This window comes from Drosophila yakuba, chromosome 3R (assembly GCF_016746365.2).
Source record: "Drosophila yakuba strain Tai18E2 chromosome 3R, Prin_Dyak_Tai18E2_2.1, whole genome shotgun sequence".
In the NCBI taxonomy this organism is placed as follows: Eukaryota; Metazoa; Arthropoda; class Insecta; order Diptera; family Drosophilidae; genus Drosophila; species Drosophila yakuba.
The window spans coordinates 30,384,584-30,406,517 of NC_052530.2; the positions used below are offsets into that span (position 1 = coordinate 30,384,584).

The 21,934-nt window shown below is 47.4% G+C and overlaps 4 protein-coding genes across 8 annotated transcripts; 2 read left to right on the forward strand and 2 right to left on the reverse strand.

Annotated features, from left to right (window-relative positions):
• Positions 1-76: 76 nt before the first annotated feature.
• On the forward strand, positions 77-3,085 carry LOC6539048 (E3 ubiquitin-protein ligase HRD1). 2 transcript variants are annotated; one of them, XM_015193694.3, is made up of 7 exons: positions 77-162; positions 228-585; positions 648-704; positions 761-949; positions 1,005-1,845; positions 1,904-2,118; positions 2,179-3,085. In XM_015193694.3, the coding sequence occupies exons 2-7, from the start codon at positions 460-462 to the stop codon at positions 2,620-2,622; spliced, it is 1,872 nt and encodes a 623-aa protein (XP_015049180.1). In that variant the 5' UTR covers positions 77-162; positions 228-459; the 3' UTR covers positions 2,623-3,085. The 2 variants fall into 2 exon arrangements, with proteins under 2 accessions (XP_015049180.1, XP_002099550.1); XM_002099514.4 differs by having other exon boundaries at positions 139-172.
• LOC6539049 (JNK1/MAPK8-associated membrane protein) lies at positions 2,711-4,641 on the reverse strand. The gene is made up of 6 exons (XM_002099515.4): positions 4,451-4,641; positions 4,255-4,388; positions 3,980-4,192; positions 3,744-3,916; positions 3,555-3,689; positions 2,711-3,498 (listed from the first exon to the last, which is right to left on the reverse strand). Exons 1-6 carry the CDS (start codon positions 4,556-4,558, stop codon positions 3,347-3,349), a joined length of 915 nt encoding a protein of 304 aa, XP_002099551.3. The 5' UTR covers positions 4,559-4,641; the 3' UTR covers positions 2,711-3,346.
• Positions 4,642-4,907: 266 nt separating this feature from the next.
• Positions 4,908-18,813, forward strand: LOC6539050 (probable ubiquitin carboxyl-terminal hydrolase FAF). Of its 4 annotated transcripts, none has more exons than XM_039376641.2 (19): positions 4,908-5,065; positions 6,061-6,671; positions 7,431-7,579; positions 7,634-8,847; positions 8,955-10,868; positions 10,965-12,330; positions 12,389-12,812; positions 12,883-13,198; positions 13,263-13,416; positions 13,479-13,629; positions 13,691-13,999; positions 14,062-14,173; positions 14,230-14,339; positions 14,399-14,750; positions 14,809-15,068; positions 15,184-15,775; positions 15,841-16,236; positions 16,704-16,839; positions 17,568-17,847. In XM_039376641.2, exons 2-19 carry the CDS (start codon positions 6,391-6,393, stop codon positions 17,606-17,608), a joined length of 8,277 nt encoding a protein of 2,758 aa, XP_039232575.1. In that variant the 5' UTR covers positions 4,908-5,065; positions 6,061-6,390; the 3' UTR covers positions 17,609-17,847. The 4 variants fall into 4 exon arrangements, with proteins under 4 accessions (XP_039232575.1, XP_039232576.1, XP_039232574.1 ...); XM_039376642.2 differs by having other exon boundaries at positions 16,704-16,888; positions 17,568-17,786; XM_039376640.1 differs by lacking the exon at positions 16,704-16,839 and having other exon boundaries at positions 4,909-5,065; positions 17,568-18,813.
• A 259-nt stretch (positions 18,814-19,072) lies between these two features.
• LOC6539051 (methylcrotonoyl-CoA carboxylase subunit alpha, mitochondrial) lies at positions 19,073-21,874 on the reverse strand. Its single transcript, XM_002099517.4, has 7 exons — positions 21,700-21,874; positions 20,828-21,593; positions 20,266-20,772; positions 19,914-20,205; positions 19,670-19,857; positions 19,442-19,613; positions 19,073-19,385 (listed from the first exon to the last, which is right to left on the reverse strand). Exons 1-7 carry the CDS (start codon positions 21,738-21,740, stop codon positions 19,255-19,257), a joined length of 2,097 nt encoding a protein of 698 aa, XP_002099553.1. The 5' UTR covers positions 21,741-21,874; the 3' UTR covers positions 19,073-19,254.
• Positions 21,875-21,934: the final 60 nt, after the last annotated feature.

A 21,934-nucleotide genomic window follows, 5' to 3' on the forward strand; every position in this document is an offset into this window, starting at 1 on the left:
GGTTGTAATAATTAGCAGATAGCTTTGTATATACCAAGCCTAATATTTTTTGTGACATTGGAATCCGTGAAAGCAATCGATTGTTTCGAGAAAGAAATCGGTGCTGTCATATAATATCGATAAGATATTTCACCATCTGGTAGCACGACTAAGTTCATACGTGTAATTATCGGTAGTTAAAAATAAAAATATTAATACGCCTTAATAGCGACAACCCCCAATTTCAGAGTTGGAAATCTCGATGGCAATGCAAACAACTTCGTTCGGCTAACAAAACCCGACTAAATTCCAACGTCAACGAGAGCATAGACGATATTTTCGGTTTCTCCCCAAGTGATACCGATTCCGAGAGCTACGGCCTTATATGTAGAGTGGGGGCAGGCAGAGATCCCGGCCAAAATTAACATATTCCTGGAGTCCATCAGCCAGCTGGCGGCCCTGGCGACCTCGAGCGGCATCATGCAGCTGCTGCTATCGTCCGTTTGCATGGCGCTGACCAGCGCGGTGATTGGATTTGCCTACTACCAAAAACAGCAGTTCTATCCTGCGGTGGTCTACATCACCAAGTCGAACGCCTCCATGGGGGTGAGTAAATCCTATCAAACAATCCAGTCCCATGCCCAAACTTACCTTTCGTTTGCTTCCAGGTCATCTACATACAGTTTTTTGTGATTGTCTTCATGTTCGGAAAGCTGATAAGCAAGGTGACATACCAATAAGACTCCCTTGCAAACCCGCACTAACAATGTTATTCCCTCAGATCTTCCTGGGCACGCTACGTGCCGCAGAGTTTGAGCATCTGCTGGAGCGCTTTTGGTACGCCCTTACGGAGACCTGCTTGGCGTTCACCGTATTCCGGGATGACTTTAATCCGCGCTTTGTGGCCTTGTTTACAGTTCTTCTATTTCTCAAATCATTCCATTGGCTGGCTGAGGAGCGGGTGGACTTTGTAAGTTAAGCCTCACGAAAATGGCCAATTTGTTTTAATCCTTAATCTACCGTAGATGGAGCGTTCCCCTGTGCTCGGCTGGTTCTTTCACATTCGCGTGGGCAGCCTGCTCACAGTGCTGGGCGTCCTAGATTACGTTCTCCTAATCCATGCCTACAACTCCACTTTAGTGCGTGGACCTACCGTGCAGATGGTCTTCGGCTTCGAGTACGCCATCCTTCTGACCGTAATCGCCAGCACGGCCATCAAGTACGTTCTTCACGCCGCGGAAATGCGCACGGACACGCCCTGGGAGAACAAGGCAGTGTTCCTGCTGTACACTGAGCTGGTTATTGGATTTATTAAGGTGGTGCTGTATCTTCTGTTTGTGGTGATCATGGCTAAGATATACGCGCTGCCCATGTTCGTATTCAGGCCAATGTTCTTTACCTTACGCAACTTCCGTAAGGCCCTGAATGACGTGATTATGTCCCGGCGGGCCATACGCAACATGAATACTCTGTATCCCGACGCCACGCCTGAGGAGTTGCGGCAATCAGACAACATATGCATCATCTGTCGCGAGGACATGGTTAATCACTCAAAGAAACTGCCCTGCGGCCACATCTTCCACACTACATGCCTGCGCTCGTGGTTCCAGCGCCAGCAGACCTGTCCAACCTGCCGTCTGAACATCCTTCGAACTCCAACCGTCAACTCCACAGCGATGCCACGTCAAGCCGATGAGGCTGCGGCCGCAGCTGCTGGGAATCCCATTCCGGCTGCAGCAGGTGCCCAACCTGCTGGTGGTGTGCCTCCTCCAGCCCCAGTTGCCGTAGACGGCAACCAGGCACGAGCCAATGGCAATCTAGCCGGAGGTTTGCCTCCAAACTTTGCGGATCTATTCGGCGATGCCAGTGAGTTTCGAAGTTTATACCTTAAGACACTATCATAATCGTCGCCTTTCACTTTTAGCCGGTTTGCCCAATGGATTGCCTAACCTGGCTGGTTTGCAGATTCCTCCGCCGCCAGTTATGCCTATGCTCTCGCCTTTTATGATGCCTCCCCACTTTGGCTACCTCACGCCCCTGCCGCCGCCGCCGATGCCACAGGACCTGACCAATTTTACCGACGAAGAACTGCGGGCCATGGAGGGTCATCAACGTGATCATATTGTGCAGCGTCTAAAGGTGCGTTATAGACTATCTCCTTATTGTACATTATTCAATCAAATATCAATCTCATTTCAGTTGCTGCAAAACATAAACCTTATGCTGGATTCCGCGGGGATAATGATGTCCCAGTACCAAAGTTTAGCAGCGCGCTTGCAGCTCACTGCAGCGACGCCAGCATCCGCGGCAAATGGATCTGCTGGTTCTAGCGTATACGACATGCCCAGTACCTCGGCCACGGCCATGGCTCAGATGGAGGCTCACCAGGTTACTCCCACAGCAGCCACAAGCGCACCGTCTCCAACGATGCCTATAGAAAAGGTAACCATTGAGGATTTGGGAGCGGACGCTGACGAGGATGATATACCATCGACAGCCACGGAGGCAGTGAGCATTCCAAACTCCGATGCTGACTTCGAAGAGAACTCCTCGGAGCTGGGTGAACTAAGGAAACGCCGTTTGAAGTTCCTTGAGGAGCGGAACAAGCCTGTTGCCGCTAATGAGCGCACGACAGCGGAATAGGCGCCTTAAAAACTGAAGTCAACACTCCCAGAAACGGCAGCGACAACTCACATCCCACAAAAAAAAAAGAAACATAAACAGGACGTGCTTGCGTTTATCACATTTTTAATTCTCTTGGCTAGTATTGATTTTATTTATACTCCGACGTTCATCCGCTGCATCCTGTCCTTGACTTCTGTTTTTTCTACGACTTGCGATATGGGAATATTACGACGAAGACGACAATGACGACTACGATGCCCCCGACTTCACACACTGAAACACGACCGCGAAAAATCGGCATGTTGAACGCAGGATCTGAACGTGAAACGCGAAATGCGGCATCAAAATCCAATATGTAGCAATATGTATTGTGTAAAAACTATTTTAGAGATGGGAAACTGATGATTTGTATTTAATATTACTATATGTGTATAATTAATGTGAAATATAATTAAAACGAAAAGAACGATGAATGGATTAAGATTATGCGACGATACACTTAAGAGGACCTGCTCCTGACTTATCTTTGAAAAGATTTTTGATAGCATTGTTATGGTTCGAATTATCAATTGAAGTGTTTTACAGAGCTGCACTGATAGATGCCTTATATTCGGAACAGGTCCGAGTCTGACCTACGCACTAAATGTAAATAAATTAAAAGACGCGTACACTACACATAGATAACAACAGTCGATCGACGAGTTTCCCGGGCGTGGAAAATTTGCATCTGCAAGTCGCCGCATCAAATTCTCGACTCCAACTCCCGGAACTCCGCCGGATCCGTGAAACGTACGGTCAGAATGTAGAACAGTGTGGGAAAGGGCACCAAGCACATAAAGGCATAGTGGTAATTCAGGGAGGTGAGGCCGTAGGCCAGCAACATCCAGTGCACAGCTGGGAAAGTAAGCTGCTGGTATAGTTTATGTATGGCGAATATGCACTTTTCTTACCTATAATGACCACGTTTTTCAACTCCCACACCGAGGAGTGAACCAATGCCTTCAGGGTTTGATCCAGTTTGAGGGAATAGTGGATGGCATTGGCCACCATGGATATGGCCACGCTAAGGTAGGGAAAAGAGTAATCTGAAAAGGTATACATGTCAACACCACAATATTAACAAGTTATTAAGTACTCACAGATCAACCCACATCCCAACGCATGGATAAAGGTAAGCAGGGGCAGGAAGTAAAGAGCCGAGTAAATAGGCGCCTTGCTTCTGCCCCCCACATCCATAACTTTGCTGACCAGCGGTCGTATAAGAAACATGTTTACCAGACACAGAAAGTAGAAAACCAGCACAATGGTTTGCCTGGGAAACACACAACAAAATTAGTTCTACGAAGAACTGGAAGCTTGGACGGAAGGGTCTTACAATGGGTAAACTGCCTCCTGGGTGCAGTAGACTCGTGCCTCATAATTTGGGCTGGGATTGTAGAACAATGTGTACCAGTCAGTAAGTTTCCGAACATCACAGGCGTAGAGTCGCAGCTCCCACATGGGCTCCATCAACAAAGTGGCTAGAATAGCAGATATGGCCACCTCAACGAAAGCGCTGGCCGTCAGGATCAGTTGCTTGCGGGAAAACCTGTGTGGAATCACCAAGTAAGTTCTCCTTCTAGTTGGTTTAGTTAGCTTATTTCTGCTCACTTGCGATCCTTGGCGTCCATGTCTATAAAAAAGCAGTGCATCATCAGGGGCAGCATGGTCATGAATCCCAGGTATAGCCAAGAGTATGTGGTTAACTCGTCGCGGCATGGAGAGCAGGCGAAGCTTTGGTTCACCTGAACAATATACAAATAAACTATATTCCAGAAGCCGTTTCAAAGGATGCTGGAGCACCAACCCGTGATCCCCGGGGACAGACCCCGCAGCTGCTCCAGCTGTTATTTCCAAGCGGTGATCGTCCGCAGTAGGCTCCTGGGCAGCGTTCCAACGCGTCGTACATTCTCATGCAATCAAAACAATTACTTTGTATTGTATATTACATTAAACAAATGAAAACAAGTCTCCTATCGTTATCGGTCCTATCGTTATCAGTAAGTCCATTGAAATCGAATACGCTGTCTGTGTACTTGAGTTAATTATAATTTATAAAATGATAAGAAATTAGAAGAATTTCTAAATTAATCACATTATTTGTAATAAAAATGAAACTTATCTAAATATTTTAGTGGCCCTTTAAAATTAAATTAAACTCTACTCTGAACGGCTCCCTGAACCAGTTCGATAGGCGCGATTTTTCCATGGCCTGGTAACTCTGGAAAAAAGCACCAGATGAACCGCGCGAACCGGTTCAGTTCAAAACTAGTTCGCCCGAACTGCACAACCCTAGCAAAAGAAATAGCTTAAATATAATTTATTTAACGCGAATTGGACAGCGAGCGGGTAAAAAAAACGCTGTGGCAGTCGCAACCGCCGCCCTCGCAGGATACGCAGTTCTTTGCCGTCGGGCAGGCAGGTAAAAACCAATCGGAATTGGAGTTGACCGTAGAACAACAGCAACGGCAGACGCCATTTTGTCTATTGGCCGGCTGATTTGTAAGCTCAATATTCGCGAAATAGTTACCGCGACTAGCTTAGAGCGCACAGCCAACTAAGGGCTCCCCGTTGTCCAGAGCAGAAGCGAAAGGAAGAGCAATCACCAGTTTTGGGGTCTGCGAAAAGTTGGGACTCGGTCGTTAGTTCGTTCAATTCCATTTGCGAAAAATAAATGTACGTGCGCGTGAGGAAGTGTGTGTGCGTGTGTGTGTGAGTCAGGGGCCAGTGAAAAAGTGAAAAATAATAAAAAGCCGCACTGGCTGCCGTCCTTGGGTGACTTCCGTTAATCTCTCACAACTCCCAAATTGATAGAAAGAAAGTGAGAGATATACCGCCCCCGACACACCCTTTGAACTGCTAATTTCGGCATCTTTTTAAGACTTTATGCGTAGTTATTTTCACCACCCTTCGCTCACACCCTTTCCCCGCCCCTTTTTCCTCAAGTTGCTCCCACCCACCGACCGACATTCCGCTTAAGGATGAAGCCGGGCGGAGAGGAGTAGAGAGCGAGTGGAAAATCCGTAGACTGGGACGTGATGTAATTTTCGGCAGCAAAATGTTCTTTGTTTGCCCAAAAAATAACAATAAATAAATAAGAATAAAGAGCGAGGCGTAAAACAAAAACAAATTTAAATTAAATTCAAACGCACACACGAAAAGAGAGCGTTCTGTGGGTGAGCGTGCGATTGTGTGTGGGTGAGAGCGTAATTTGTGTGCTTTTGGAGCATTATTTGGCGCTTGCTGCCCCGTCTATTAAATAATATTGATTTTTCATATTCCAACCCAGCGCTCTCTTACACACACGCAGGACCACTCACACACCCAAGCTCTTGTTCATCCGTGTGTGTTCCGTTTCGGTCTCTCTTTTTGCACTGTATTTATCCGCCTCTCCTTGCCTCTTTCGCTTCGTTGCAGTTTATAGATTTTTGCAAACTGTGGCCGCTGACCAGGAATATGTAAACGCAACGAAGGAGCCAGTTCTTATTGGGAAAAAGGACAATAAGAGAGAGCCCAGAGCAAGAAGTCCAACCGACCAACTGTGCCTCAAGAAACAGCAAATCAACGGGGAAACTCCCAAACTGGACAAGCGGAAACCCGGATACCTCACAACTGCCATAAGACACCAGCCAAAAACGCCGCCCAGTGCAGACTGCATTAGGATTAGCCAGGCACTAGAGCTCGTGCATTAACATCCGCTTCCGGTGCTCCGCAGAACGAGTTGGCTGGAGAGGATACCCCGCCACCATGACGTTCGACACGCGTAGGCACACCACCGGACAGCCGGGAAGCACAGCGACCAGCTCAAGCAGCAGCACCACCAGCACAGCAACCACCACAACGAGTCCGGCGCAGAGTGCCGGATCAGGATCGGGAACAGGAACAGTCTCCACCTCGAGTCTGCCAGGAGGAGGGTCAGGTAGCTTGGACGGCAACCAGGAGCAACAGCCGGCGACAGGCAGTCAGAGCTCTGATGACGTAGCCGCTTCCTTGTCAGCGAATACCGTGGATAGCACCATCACAATAGTGTAAGTGGACTTGCATGACTCCGCCCAATTAGCCGGGTTTGGTGCGTAGCTCCAGTAGACCGCCACCCCTAAAGATCCCCAACCTCGGATGTTCGTGTGTTTACTTTTGCGCAGTAATTCCTCCACCTGCATTCTTTGTTTGTCTAGGGTTGGGCCTGCACAATAGCCGTAATTCATTCAACTGTGTTTCAGCTGATTTTGGCCAGGCTATTTCGAACGAATTCTAACGAATTCACCACAGCTTAAGAAAACTAGTATTTCTGAGTTCTATTGCAGCCAAAAAGCTGAATTAAGCGTTTTACGTATGTGTAGAAACGTTATATCTGCCAACAATGCGGCAATAAATGTTATCTTTCATCTTCTTCGATAGGTGCACTTGGTTGCTTTCTACTTTTACCAATGAACTTACCAAGCTTTGTTAATGTTACCTTACCAGGCTATTATTATCTCATTTGGATTGCCCGTCCACGCCTTATCTTATCGGTTGTCCATCAAGATTAGCTGACACTGAAAATGCTCCGAAAATAAAATCTATGGTTTTTGGCATTTATTTTCTTAGAAATTACTGGTTTAATTATTTAATTTAATAATGATTTGTTTTATGCTAAAGGATGTGCATCGAATAGTAATCTATTTCCCTTAAAAACGTTTTATTTGTGTCTTGTAAAATGTACTTTTAAATTGATATAGAAACGGTCTTAACTTTTCCTAATTCATGATTTCGATTAAAATTAATTAATTTTCTATTTTATCCGGCAGGCCTCCAGAGAAGCTTATATCCTCGTTTCCCACAACGAAACTGAGATCACTGACCCAAAAGATATCCAATCCACGTTGGGTGGTGCCCGTGCTGCCTGAGCAGGAATTGGAGGTTCTTTTGAATGCAGCCATCGAGCTGACCCAGGCTGGTAAGTGTGTCCAAGCGTTTAATTTGATACCATCTAAAGCCAATCCATTTGCAGGTGTGGATCACGACTGCGAGCCATGTGTGGAGTTTTATCGCAATGGACTGAGCACTTCATTTGCCAAGATCCTAACCGACGAGGCGGTGAATTCGTGGAAGAATAACATCCACCACTGTATCCTTGTGTCTTGCGGCAAGCTTCTGCATCTTATCGCCATCCACATGCAGCGAGACAATCCCTACCTGCTTGACTTGCTGGCTATTGTTTTTGATCCGGAGAACAAGTTCAACACATTCAACGCAGCCCGTCAGCCGGAGTGCTTCGCAGCACCGGATTGCATCTGGGGTCAGTTGGACAGCAACAAGATGTACGCCCGTCCGCCGGCGGAGCCCAAGAATGCGCGCGGCTGGCTTGTGGATCTCATTAACCGCTTCGGACAATTGGGAGGCTTTGACAATCTACTGGAACGGTTTAACAGCGGACTGGAACTGCTGAAGCGCAACCAAAACAAGTGCACTGGCAAGAATGTTGGTGTCGAGGGTAGTGTTGAAAATGGGGCTCAGGATAATCGCCTCACCCTTGCCCTCATTCACAGCCTCTTGCGTCCATTTGGTCAATGCTATGAGCTCCTAACGCCCGCCACTATCGCCAAGTACTTTATGCCCACCTGGAACGTTGTGCTAGACCTTCTGGACAGCTTCACAGACGAAGAGTTGAAGCGAGAAGTGAAACCCGAGGGACGCAATGACTACATCAATGGGATTGTGAAGTCAGCCCGCTTTCTGGCCAGTCGATTGTCTGGCCAGGAGGAGCTGATCCGGGATCTTGAGATGTTTCGCCTGAAGATGATACTGCGTCTGCTGCAAGTGTCCAGTTTCAACGGCAAGATGAACGCCCTCAATGAGATCAACAAGGTGCTCTCCTCGGTGGCATATTACTCCCATCGATCCCAACCCTTGCCCCACTGTATGCCCGAGGACGAAATGGACTGGCTGACGGCGGAGCGCATGGCGCAATGGATAAAGTCGTCAGATGTCTTGGGCATCGTACTCAAGGACTCGCTTCACCAACCGCAGTATGTGGAAAAATTGGAGAAGATTATCCGCTTTCTCATAAAGGAGCAGGCACTAACGTTGGATGATTTGGATGCAGTTTGGAGAGCCCAGGCTGGCAAGCACGAGGCCATCGTGAAGAACGTGCACGATCTACTGGCCAAACTTGCATGGGACTTTACTCCCGAGCAACTGGACCACCTCTTCGAGGCGTTCCAGGTGAGTTTTCTGCTATTAACATTTATTAAGTACATATAGTTTTCAATTTTGATTCATACATTTTCTATGAACCGACCATACCCATACCATTTTCATTGTAATTTCAGGCCAGCATGACCACGGCCAATAAGCGGCAACGGGAAAGACTTCTTGAGCTGATACGCCGCTTGGCTGAGGATGATAAGAATGGTGTGATGGCCCAAAAGGTGCTCAAGCTGTTTTGGACGCTGGCCCACAGTCAGGAGGTGCCGCCGGAGGTGCTCGATCAGGCGCTGGGCGCACACGTTAAAATCTTGGACTACAGCTGCTCGCAGGAGCGGGATGCCCAAAAGACCATTTGGTTGGATAAGTGCGTTGGCGAACTCAAGTCAGGTGATGGATGGGTTCTGCCCGCCTTGCGTCTAATCCGGGATATCTGTTGCCTATATGATACCACGCCGAATCATGCCCCGCGCACTCAAACGGGTACGAATCGTCAGCAGGTGATTGAACGACTACAGAATGATTATTCACTGGTCATTCTGGTCACCAATAGTTTGACTGCATACATGGAAAGGGTGCGCCAAATGGTAACCGATTCACCGGGCTTGGAAGCAACGAAAATCCTAATTGACGGAAGATTTCCGCACCACGCGCAAATAGCAGAGCGGCTGGAGTTTCTTAAGTTCCTGCTGAAAGACGGACAGCTATGGCTGTGCGCAGATCAAGCAAAGCAGATTTGGCATTGCCTGGCGGTAAATGCCGTGTTTCCGGCAGATCGTGAGGAGTGCTTTAGATGGTTTGGCAAGTTAATGGGGGAGGAGCCTGACTTGGATCCTGGCATCAACAAAGACTTCTTCGAAAACAACATTCTGCAACTTGATCCGCATCTGCTTACCGAAAGTGGAATCAAGTGCTTTGAGCGCTTCTTCAAGGCGGTCAACTCCAAAGAGGACAAGCTGAAGGCGATACATAGAGGTTACATACTGGACAACGAGGATCTTATAGGCAAGGACTACTTGTGGCGAGTCATCACAACGGGAGGCGAGGAAATCGCCAGCAAGGCCATTGATCTGTTTAAGGAAGTGTCCACGGCATTGGGCCCACGTCTGCAGGAGAATATCGCTGAGTTTCACGAGATGTTCATTGGTGAGTGCTGCTCCCGCCTGCGCACACACTATGGGAACATCGTTATTTTGGGCAAGACGCAGTTGCAGGAGGAGTTGGATGCACCCGATCAGTCGGATAATGCCAACGACGAATCGAAAGACTCAAAAATGCGTTTTATCGAGGCGGAGAAGATGTGCCGAATTTTGAAGGTGCTGCAAGAATATGTGAAGGAGTGCGATCGATCCTTCAGCGGCGATCGTGTTCACCTGCCACTCAGCCGGGTTACACGGGGCAAAAACACCAGCTTGTATATCCGCTTCCAGAACCCCGGCAGACCCATCGACGACATGGAGATCGTCACACACAGCAACGAGACGATGGCCGCTTTTAAGAGAAGTCTACTTAAGCGAATTAAGGGCACATCGACGACCAACATTAAGGTTGATCTCTTCTACACTAATGGCGAGATGATCGAAGTATCCGATGAAATTAACCCACTCTATCAGTACACAATCCGGGATAAGATGATTCTTACAGCAAAACTCACGCCCGTGGGCACGGGTCTAGCCAGCAGCCCCGACTCCTCGAGCGACTCGAGCACAGGATCTCCTCCCCGTCCCTGCCCTGACATGCAGCGCGTGGAGTCAGAGAGCACACTGCCTGGCGTGATCATCTCGCAAAACTACCAGTACACAGAGTTCTTTTTAAAACTGTACCAGCTGGGCAGTGATCTCGAGCACGGTCGCCTTCGAGACAGTGCAAAAGTGTTACTGCACTTGCTCCCCTGCGACCGCCAGACGATGCGCCAGCTGCAGATGATGTGCAAAGTGCCGAAGGCTGCCTTAACGGTGGCTGTGGCTGGTGAGAAGATCGCCAAGGATGAGGAGGAGAAACCAAACCCGACTGAGCAGACGGGGACTGAAACTGAAGAGGTAAGATTACAGTCGAAACATTCATTCTGGAAATTTAAACTTGCATTTTGTCATGTGCACCGCCTAAATTAATGTCTTATTAACTCTTTCTTTTAGGAGCACTGCACGCCGGAGCAGATGTTTTTGCACCCCACACCTGCTCAGGTGCTGTACAACCTTAGTGTGCTGCACGGACTGCTGATTCCCGCGCTGGATCCACTAGGAGAAAGTGCCCTACTAGTGCAGTCTGCATGGATGCATTCAGGCTGCGCTCATTTCGTGCTGGAACTGTTGACCAAAAACAATTTTCTGCCCAGCGCCGATATGCACACAAAGCGTGCGTCCTTCCAGTGCGTGTTGAGGTTGGCAAAGCTGTTCCTGTACATAGTTGGCAGTGTATTGTCTCGTGTAGGCGATGAGCCCATGATCTGCGACCTTGACAACGGATCCCGCTCCCAGGTTGATATCCTGAAGCAGAACTTTTCGACGATGCCCAATAGCTCGCAGGGAACATTGCGAGCGATCTCCGCGAAACTGGCAGTGATGCTTGCCCGAGAGATGCTTTCAGCCAGCCAAGAAGGTGATCGGTGCCGAACGCTATTTAGCTCCACACTGCAGTGGTCATGTCCCGACATTTCAACCATTAAGGCGGTGGTGCAATTGGCATGGGCCTCGTCTTGCGGCAATCTTCAGGCTCTAGGCAGCAGTAGCGGCGACTTTGAGGACGAGGTGATCGTGCCGGACGGGCAAGACTTTAGCATGTGCAAGGAGGCGCTAGAGGTTCTCACCATTTCGTTTATTCTGAATCCGAGTGCCAACGAGGCGTTGACCAGCGATCCGAACTGGCCAAAGTTCATCACATCCATTGTTCTGAAGAACCCTCTTCGCCACGTGCGGCAGGTGGCCTCTGAGCAGTTGTTTCTGGCTTCTACCTACTGCGCCGGTGATCGGAGACCGTTCGTCTACATGGTTAACTTGCTGGTTGGCGCTTTAAAGACGCTGGTTCCCCAGTACGAGGCTACTTGCGCTGAGTTCTTTTCGGTGCTGTGTCGGACTCTTTCTTATGGATGCATCTACAACTGGCCGCTGCAGATTAGCGAGGGATTGTTAGGCGATGAGATTAAGTGGCTGCAACGCATTCGGGAAAACGTCCATGCCACGGGCGACACACAAGTGCATGAGGAGCTCCTTGAGGGCCACCTCTGCCTAGCCAAAGAGCTAATGTTTTTCCTTGCCGCCGATTCAAAGGCGCAGCTTAACGAGCTCATCCACGAACTGATCGACGACTTCCTCTTCACGGCCTCTCGCGAATTTCTGCATTTACGGCGTCACGGCAGTCTACGGCAAGACACCGTCCCGCCGCCAGTTTGTCGCAGTCCGCACACAATCGCCGCTGCTTGCGATCTCCTCATTGCCTTGTGCCAGCTCTGTGTTCCTAATATGAAGCTACTCACCAATACACTCATAGACTTCGTCTGCACGGGTAAGGACTCAACTCGCTTTATCCTCGCCTAATTTAATGTTGCCTCAATTTTTTGCAGATACTGATCCGTTGCGTGAATGGGATTACCTGCCGCCGGTGGGCGCCAGGCCAACCAAAGGTTTCTGCGGACTAAAGAACGCCGGTGCCACTTGCTACATGAATTCGGTGTTGCAACAGCTTTACATGGTGCCAGCGGTCCGCGTGGGTATCCTGCGAGCCCATGGCGCTGCAACCACCGATGGCGAGGATTTCAGTGGCGACTCCGATTTGACGGGAGGCGGTCTTGGACCGGCCCTATTTTCGGGTCCCGCTTCTGCCCTAGTCACCCTCTCCTCGTCGTCGGCAACTGTCGAAGACGGATCGCAGGATGTGCGAAAGAACTATCACGTTGTGATCCTAAAGCACGTGCAGGCCATATTCGCCCACCTGGGCCACAGTGCATTGCAGTTTTACGTTCCCCGTGGTCTCTGGACGCATTTCAAGTGAGTACAACTTTTTTTTCGGTAGTTCTCAATCATATTAATTTATTATAATTTTTTTTTTTTTTGCTAGACTTCAGGGAGAGCCCGTGAATCTTCGAGAGCAACAAGATGCCGTGGAGTTCTTCATGTCCTTGTTTGAAAGTCTCGATGAGGGACTCAAAGCGCTTGGCCAGCCACAGCTTATGAATGCCACTCTGGGCGGCTCGTTCAGCGATCAGAAAATCTGCCAAGAGTGTCCCCATCGCTACTCCAAAGAGGAACCATTTAGTGTATTTAGTGTCGATATTAGGAATCATAGCTCATTAACCGAATCTCTGGAGCAGTATGTCAAGGGAGAGCTGCTCGAGGGAGCCGATGCATACCATTGTGATAAATGTGATAAAAAAGTAATGTATTGTAATGTAATGTATACTATTCGTTTTTATTAATAAACTTTTTTGTGTCCAACAGGTAGTTACCGTTAAGCGACTGTGCGTTAAGAAGCTGCCACCCGTGTTAGCCATTCAACTAAAGCGCTTCGAATACGACTACGAACGCGTCTGTGCGATTAAATTTAATGATTATTTTGAATTTCCACGTATCTTGGATATGGAACCATACACAGGTGAGTTCAACCGTATCCCATACCTATATATTTCCTAATTGTGTCTTCTTCTCTATGTTCAGTGTCTGGCCTAGCTAAGCTAGAGGGCGAGGTGGTGGAAGTGGGTGATAATTGTCAAACAAACGTTGAGATGACAAAGTACGAACTGACCGGCATTGTGGTGCACAGCGGACAGGCCTCCGGCGGTCACTACTTCAGTTACATACTCTCCAAGTGAGTTCCATAAGAATATTGCGTCTTCCTGTAGACTAATTCAATATAATTTCTCCTCCAGAAACCCAGCGAACGGCAAGTGTCAGTGGTATAAATTTGACGACGGTGAAGTCACCGAGTGCAAAATGCACGAGGATGAGGAAATGAAGGCGCAGTGCTTCGGCGGCGACTACATGGGCGAAATCTACGACAACAATCTTAAGCGCATGCAGTACCGTCGGCAGAAGCGCTGGTGGAATGCCTACATGTTGTTCTACACCCGCTGTGATCAAACTCCCGTGCAGTATGAACCCAGCGTGGAGCAGTTGTCGCTCACAGAAAGTCGAAACATGGTTTTACCCTTGCCAAAGCCCATTGAGCGCAGCGTGCGGTGAGTCGAAATATTGATTGAACTCTTTACCGGTGCTTAATAATTATTTTGTCCGATTACAGCCACCAAAACATTCGGTTTCTACACTCTCGAAGCACTTTTTCCGTGGAGTTCTTCAACTTCATCAAAAAGTTGGTCAGCTGCAATATACCCTCTGCACGGAGCGATAAGATCGTAAGTTCGTATTTAGGTGATTTTATTTCACGGTTTTCTAACGTATTTTGTAATAGACTCCTGCTGCTGAGGAGCTTTCACTGCTGGGCGTGCAATTAGCATCGCAGTTTCTTTTCCACACCGGCTTCCGCACGAAAAAGTCTCTGCGTGGCCCCGTCATTGAATGGTGAGTAGCTTAAGAGGTATTGACCCGAATCTGACCCGGATACGTTTTCTGATTGATAGGTATGACGCGCTCTCACACCACATACGTTCCTCGGCACTAGTTCGCAAGTGGTTCGCCAATCATGCGCTCCTCTCGCCGCCATCGCGCTTGGGCGAGTACATTCTGATGGCTCCGTCTCCGGAGGTGCGTACCGTCTTTGTCAAGTTGGTGGTTTTCTTCTGCCATTTCGCCATCAACGATGAGCCTCTGACTGGCTACGACGGAGCTAATCTTTGCGAGCAGGTTCTCATCAGCGTGCTGCGCCTCTTGAAATCTGAGGCAGCCGACTATGGCAAACACCTGCCCCATTATTTTAGCCTTTTCAGTATGTACGTGGGACTAGGAACACGGGAAAAGCAGCAACTGCTTAGGGTGAGATCCATTTACAATAATATTGCTTACCATTATAAACGCTTTTGTTCGTTTGCAGCTCAATGTGCCACTGCAGTTTATTCAGGTGGCGTTGGACGATGGCCCCGGTCCGGCAATAAAATACCAGTACCCGGAGTTCAGCAAGCTACACCAAGTGGTTTCGCACCTAATACGGTGCAGCGATGTAAGCGAAAAATGCCAGAGCTCCAACCAGAACGCCCGTCCACTGCCGAATCCGTTCAAAGATCCGACTGTAGCGCACGAGGAGCTGACGCCCCTGTCTACGGAGTGCATGGACTTGCTTTTTAACCGCACTGGGTAAGGTGTAGGCATTTAACTGATAATTCTTATCCGTTTAGAGACAATTTAATGCCAGTTTTTTATGAAAGAAACTTTCAGTGATTGCTTATGGTATCGTTTTTTCTGTTTAAAGCTACATCAAGAAGGTGATCGAAGACACAAACGTGGGTGACGAGGGTCTGAAGCTGTTGCAATACTGCAGCTGGGAGAATCCACATTTCTCACGCGCAGTACTAACTGAATTGTTGTGGCAGTGTGGTTTTGCTTATTGCCACGACATGCGGCACCACACTGACCTGCTCCTGAACATCCTGCTGATCGACGACTCATGGCAGCACCATCGCATACACAATGCTCTCAACGGAGTGGCTGAGGAGCGCGAGGGTCTGCTAGAGACGATACAGCGGGCGAAGACGCACTACCAGAAGAGGGCGTACCAAATAATCAAGTGCCTGACGCAGCTGTTCCACAAGTCGCCCATTGCGCTGCAGATGCTCCACACAAACCCGAACATAACCCGGCACTGGAGCATTGCAGTGGAGTGGCTGCAAGACGAACTGGAACGGCAGCGGGGCATCGGTTGCCAGTACAATTCATACTCGTGGTCGCCTCCGGCGCAGAGCAACGACAACACCAATGGCTACATGCTGGAGCGATCGCAGTCTGCCAAGAACACGTGGACCATGGCTTTTGAGCTTTGTCCAGATGAGGTCAGCGAAAAAACGGTACCTAAAACTCAACAATTACATTTAGGAATACATAATTCTAATGAACGTTCTCACTTGAATAGGATGAAAACAATGAGTCGGATTTGGAGGCGAACCTGGATGAAAACAAATCTGAACCGGTGGCTCAGCCGGGAGCCGTGCATGAGGGATCTACCGGCGGCACGGAGCAGTTGGCCGAAAACAAGACGCCTACCACAAGCAGTCCGTCTACCGCCGCCTGGCCAGTGCGCGTGGACAGCAACGCCATTCCACGGCTTTCGCGTCAGCTCTTTGGGGCTTACACGTCAACTGGCAGTGGCTCTACTAGTGGAACTACCGCGCCCACTTCCGCCTTGACGACAACGGCGGGTAGTGGGGCTAACAGCGAAACAGAAAGCAGCGCCCAGGAGACAACCGGCGAGACGACCATTAACGGTCTGACAAACAGCCTGGACCAAATGGAGATAACGGCCAAAAAGGTAACTGGGGCGAACGATGTCTAGGACAATAGTCCCTCTATAAAGTGTGTCCGTTGCCGCAAAGGAAGTCTTCGAGACGTCTTAAAAACAGTCCCAGAAAACTAGTACACACAATAAACACATTTTACACTGGAACTCCAATCTGTATCTTTCTATCTGTCTCCTTTAACACGTGGTTACTAGATATATAGTCGAACAAAACATGTCCTCCCGACCGTTCCTAACCATTTATCTTTATGTTTACGGAAATGGAAATTAACTATGCCCTTAACGAGAACGGTGACTAAAAAAAGAACTATAAGTCCGCAAGGACTATGCGCCCTTCGGTTTTCGAAGATCGACCACCTCTCCTCTTTATTTAACTCTACTTTAATATTTCTACCCTGCTACACCAACACCCTCGGTTACCCTTGCTGCGTTTCGGTGTTTAATCCTTTGTCGTATGCAAATCGTAACCACAAACGCAGGGTGTGCGAAGTCGCTCCAAAGGAGGCAAGCTCCCGCCGGTGCTGTTTCACCATCACCAGTTGCCGTCCGAGCAACAACTTAAGCTAAAGCAGCAACAACAGCAGCAGCAACAGCAGCAGCAGCAGCAACTACGTGGTGATATAAGCAAGATTTCCTCAAGCCGCTTAATTTGATTTGCCGCCAAGTTAGTTAGAGTTGTTGTTTCGTTTGAGCTCAAAACGCCCGCCTTACTTTGTGTTTGTTGTTTTCACGGTCCCGGCACAAATGAGATGCACTTGCCATCCCCGGATCTGTCTACCCTTTGGCTTTTCATTTTCTTTTTCTGCAAGTTTCCTCTACTCACCCATGCCACTCACCCACGCACGCCACAATCAATATACACACACAAGATCACAGGGGTCCAACAAATTTGAATTTGAACTTTAAATGCCAATGAAATAATCAAAAGCTAGTTAAAATGTCTGTGCTCAGCTTCTTAATTCGGACTTGTATATTAAAAGTTTTTAAAAATAAAAACTAAGAGTGATTTCTTATGTAATGCAACTTAAAAATCATTGTTTTAGTGGATGTTTATTAAAAAGTTATAAAGGCAACATACTGCTGTTATTGGTCATCGAATTATTTTAAAGAAAATATACAATGTATAAGTCAGTATATGTATTTAATTTAAGATGTCCCGGATAAGGGATCTTTACAAATTGTAATGAAAGTCTGAGATAACAAGATATTAGGGCATTTTGAGGCGTGAATAAACCCGAAAACACTCGAAGCAAGATTGCATTACTGCTTAGCTGGCACCCGTAGCACTGGCCCATCGATTGTCAACCTCCACTAACAGATCTCTTTTTGTTGACCATTCGCAGAAGTGCCGCAGGGTGATAATAAGAAAGCTAGTGGAAAGTAAGGACGAAGAAGACGCTACTACTGCTACCACGGCGGCCACCACAGAGGTCACAACATCGCCAGCGACTGCCGTAACGGCAGCAAATTCAACACCTGCCACACCAGCAGTTACAGCAACGGGAACAGGATCGGAATCCGGAACGAGTGAGCTCCCGACGATGACAGAGAAAAACTTAATATAAAGCCGAGAAAAATCCACAAACGAAAAGTTCTTTGCAATAAAATGTATTCGCAACCTAACACGAGTGGCAGCTGATGATGAGTATCCATAGTGTAAAAGTAACCAAAGCAGCCTGACAATGAGAACGGTGTGGACAGGTGTTTACTAGTGGGGTTCCCGCCGTCGAAAACGAGACTTAATGGGTAAATATGCGAAGTAGAGCAGAATCCGTAGATATTAACAAATGATACTTGGTTGGAGCGATGCGAGTCAAAGAACGAATGTCTGTATGGCAGATAATGAGGGCATAACCAGCAGAGGTGTTTAGTAGCTATCGAACTTTATAATTACCTTAAATAATAAACAAATACACCAGTTTTTTGTTTTGTTTTCTGTTTTGTTAAACATTAAAAGGGATACGTTTAATTCTCCTCATTGTAAACGTATCCCTTTTAATGTCGAAATCTAAAATAAAATAAAAAGGACACCTTAAACAAACTCCCCACAACACTACACAGAAACGGACGCAGACAAAGAAACACACTCATAATCTATAAGAAGCGTTAAGTTGCACGTTTACAGTACCATATAATTGTATTTATATAGTATATAAATGATGTATTACGTATTGAAGCCGAGCAACACTTACTATACTAACCGAAAAAAAATCAAAACGATGGAAGCATAGATACGATACTAGGAAAAACTAATCGAAACGAATCGGCTGATTGTAAGAATTAGGGCAAGAAACCAAATTGCATCTTTAGTACTCAGTACTCGCCTCTAAAACTGTTTCCATAATCATACTTCAACAGCATAAACCAAGTTAATGGCATGCTAAATCAAAACAAAACAAAACAGTATAAACTCAAGAGCAGAATGGACTAAAGCAACACGAGCATAAAGAAAACTTGATTATGGTTATAAGTACATATATTTTAAATGATTAGTGTTTTGTATTAAGTGAAATTTGTTAAACATTTATTAAATTATTATGTTCTAAGTTGCGAAATAAATGCGAAGTGTAAGCAAAGTACGCAATGTCATTCATGCCTTCTCAGTTTATGTTTTCGTTTCCGTTCACCGACAGCAACCAACTCAAAGTCAAACTTATATGTCGCAAGATTTTGTACGGAACTCAATTTTAAATTATGTATTCATAACGATTTATCACATTTGGGAAATGAATGTTTGAGAAACTGAATAATATACATCCATTCAAATTCAGCGAAAATGAAACAAATAAATCACTTTTTAAAACCATTACCCTTGGCTATCTCACTCGCCTGTAAAAAGAATTCTTGGTTAACAGTTTTAAGACGTTTAATGGGTCAAAGATAACGAAATTCCATTAGATGGACACTTTTTACTTAACGATAATAAATGCACTTCGTGATCCCTGAAGCAAAAGCAGGCTCTTCAATATTTAGAATATAATCTTGCTTATAAATGCAACAACTCTCTGGTACGTTTCGAATCAACTCCTTTTACTCGGCAACACTCTCGTCGACGAATGTAATCACGGCCGCTCCCTTAGCCACGTTGTCACCCTCGGCTCCACCGATAGACTTGATAGTGGCGTCCCTGGGAGCTTTAAGAATGTGTTCCATTTTCATTGCTAAAATGCGACAAAATTTAAAAGAGAACGTATAAACTTAAGCTATATTTCCTTACCAATAAGCACTGCCAAGTTTTCGCCCTTCTTGACCTGGTCACCGGGCTTCACCAGCACCTTCTCTAAAATCCCGGGCATGGGCGCCACTACGCGGGAACCAGCTGCACCAAGTTGATCGGCCTGTGCACTTAAGAATTTCGGCTGTGCCACCTCAAAGTCGACCTTGCCAGTCTGTAAAGGGAATTTATGAAATGCAAAATACTTTTAATTGAAACGTCGATTCATACTTCCAAAAACAAACAGACACCAGTGCCATCAATACTGGCATTGTATGTGGTGATGTTGCTATTGATATTGGCACGAATTTTTAGGCGTCTTTCATCCTGCACTCTTTCGGCCTTTACCACCTGCCAGTCGCCATTATCCACCTGGATTTGTATATCTTCGCCATCGAACTTGACAGCCACAGAATATACTGAAAGATTGGATCAGCTCACAAATTTGATTTTAAGTTTGTAAATATGTTGTTACCCTTCTCATTAGCTTTCAACTGATATCTGCGAACCAAAGAGTAATTAAGACGAGCGTTAGGGGTGGCGACAAAGGGATCCTGATCTTTGTTTCCATTTCTGAAGGCTGCCTGCAACTCGTTGAAGACTAGCGCCAATGCAGCTTGGCTGACTTGCTGCGGACTGATGACAATTGGCGGAAATAGCGTATCAAACTGCTCATCGATAAAGCCAGTGTGCACATTGGCCAGCTGGAACTCAGGATGCGATGCAAGGTCGATGAGGAATTTGATGTTGGTGTCCAGACCAGATATCTAAAATTGGTTTAACTTTAGAGAAATGTTTTTGGGGTACAAATTTCACTATTTACTCACATGATATTCACCCAGGCGGGCAACCAAGGAGTTTAGCGCTTGCGTGCGGTTTTCGCCCCAAACGACTAGCTTGGCAATCATGGGGTCGTAGTGCACAGACACCTCATCTCCTTCCCGAACACCTGTCTCCACGCGAACGTTGTCTGATGGTTGGGGAGTAGACAAATAACGAAGCGGTCCGGCTCCGGGAAGGAAGCCTCCGCGGGGATTTTCCGCATAGATTCGAGCTTCAAATGCGTGGCCACGCCGTGTAATCTCAGATTGCTTCAGCGGTAACGGCTCACCAGCGGCAATGCGAATCTGCCATTCAACCAAATCGGTGCCCGTGATCATTTCAGTAATGGGATGCTCCACCTGCAGGCGGGTATTCATTTCCATGAAGTGAAACGAAAGGTCCTCTTTGTCTAGAATGAACTCCACAGTGCCGGCTCCAACGTAACCCACAGCTTTCGCTGCACGAACAGCAGCCTCGCCGAGTTCACGACGCAAATCTTCCGACAAACCTGGCTGTTGGATACATAGGCATTACTTTTAAATCTAGCCAAAGCTATAGTGCACTTACAGCTGGCGCCTCTTCAATAATCTTTTGATGACGTCTTTGCACGGAGCAGTCTCTCTCCCACAGATATACAGCCTCGCCATACTGATCCGCAAATACTTGAACCTCTACGTGGCGAGGAGATCGGACGTACCGCTCAAGTAGCACGGAGCTGTCGCCAAACGACTTCTCGGACTCGGTGCGAGCTGAGTTGAGAGCGGTGAGGAAGTCGTCCCGCTTTTCTGCGATTCTCATGCCCTTGCCTCCGCCGCCGCGAACGGCCTTAATCATCAAGGGAAAGCCAATGATGTCGGCTTCTCGCTGTAAGCACTCATCTGACTGATCCTCGCCATGGTATCCATTGATGATCGGTACTCCTGCAGCAGCCATTATGGCCTTGCTGGTGCTCTTAATGCCCATGTCCCGAATGGCGGAACTGGGCGGTCCCATGAAGATGATGTCCTCACGCTGGCACAACTCGGCGAACTCGACGGACTCAGAGAGGAAGCCATAGCCCGGATGGATGGCCTGGGCTCCCGACCGCTTGGCTATGTCCAGGATGCGTTCACCGCGAAGATAAGAAGCGGAGGAGGGAGCTTCTCCTACGCGATACGCCTCGTCCGCCAGCTGCGTGTGCAGGCTCTTCTCGTCCGGATCCGAGAACACGGCCACGGTACGAACTCCCAGCTTGCGTGCGGTTCGAATCACCCTGCATGCGATCTCACCACGATTTGAAATGAGGATCTTGCTGATCGGCCGAACTTTTGGACTGTCTTCTGTTGCGAAGCACCTGCGTCAAGCCAAAACAAATTAGCAAGGTTTATGTAATCGTCGGGTACGAAAACAAGTCTATTGATCTAGCGACATTAACAACCACTGTCGATCATTTCCCTCACCTGGCATTAGCGCCCAAGTTTCGCAGCAGTCTCGCGTACATTTTTACTATATTTAAATGCAAGAGTAAATAAAAAATATAGCTTATTTAGAGCAAGTGTGCGATCGTCGCTTATCACAGCTGGAAACACACGCACACACACCCACACAAGCGCGCAATTGAGATGGGCAATTCACAGCATTGCCGGCCAATACAATTTTATTTATTTGTCTTCATTTCATCATAAATTTGTATAA

Excerpts from the sequence above, each read along its gene's own strand:
- LOC6539049 (XM_002099515.4), bottom strand. The coding sequence starts at position 4,558 with ATGAGAATGTACGACGCGTTGGAACGCTGCCCAGGAGCCTACTGCGGA. Across the intron at positions 4,389-4,450 it reads TCTGTCCCCGGGGATCACGG|GTGAACCAAAGCTTCGCCTG; the intron begins GTTGGTGCTCCA and ends TATATTGTTCAG. Across the intron at positions 4,193-4,254 it reads ATGGACGCCAAGGATCGCAA|GTTTTCCCGCAAGCAACTGA; the intron begins GTGAGCAGAAAT and ends GATTCCACACAG.
- LOC6539051 (XM_002099517.4), bottom strand. The coding sequence starts at position 21,740 with ATGTACGCGAGACTGCTGCGAAACTTGGGCGCTAATGCCAG. Across the intron at positions 20,773-20,827 it reads TTATTGAAGAGGCGCCAGCT|CCAGGTTTGTCGGAAGATTT; the intron begins GTAAGTGCACTA and ends TGTATCCAACAG. Across the intron at positions 19,614-19,669 it reads GTGTCTGTTTGTTTTTGGAA|ACTGGCAAGGTCGACTTTGA; the intron begins GTATGAATCGAC and ends TTCCCTTTACAG.
- LOC6539050 (XM_039376640.1), top strand. The coding sequence starts at position 6,391 with ATGACGTTCGACACGCGTAGGCACACCACCGGACAGCCGGGAAGCACA. Across the intron at positions 14,340-14,398 it reads CGTGGCCCCGTCATTGAATG|GTATGACGCGCTCTCACACC; the intron begins GTGAGTAGCTTA and ends TCTGATTGATAG. Across the intron at positions 15,069-15,183 it reads TTGCTTTTTAACCGCACTGG|CTACATCAAGAAGGTGATCG; the intron begins GTAAGGTGTAGG and ends TTCTGTTTAAAG.
- LOC6539048 (XM_015193694.3), top strand. The coding sequence starts at position 460 with ATGCAGCTGCTGCTATCGTCCGTTTGCATGGCGCTGACCAGCGCGGTG. Across the intron at positions 586-647 it reads AGTCGAACGCCTCCATGGGG|GTCATCTACATACAGTTTTT; the intron begins GTGAGTAAATCC and ends GTTTGCTTCCAG. Across the intron at positions 950-1,004 it reads CTGAGGAGCGGGTGGACTTT|ATGGAGCGTTCCCCTGTGCT; the intron begins GTAAGTTAAGCC and ends AATCTACCGTAG.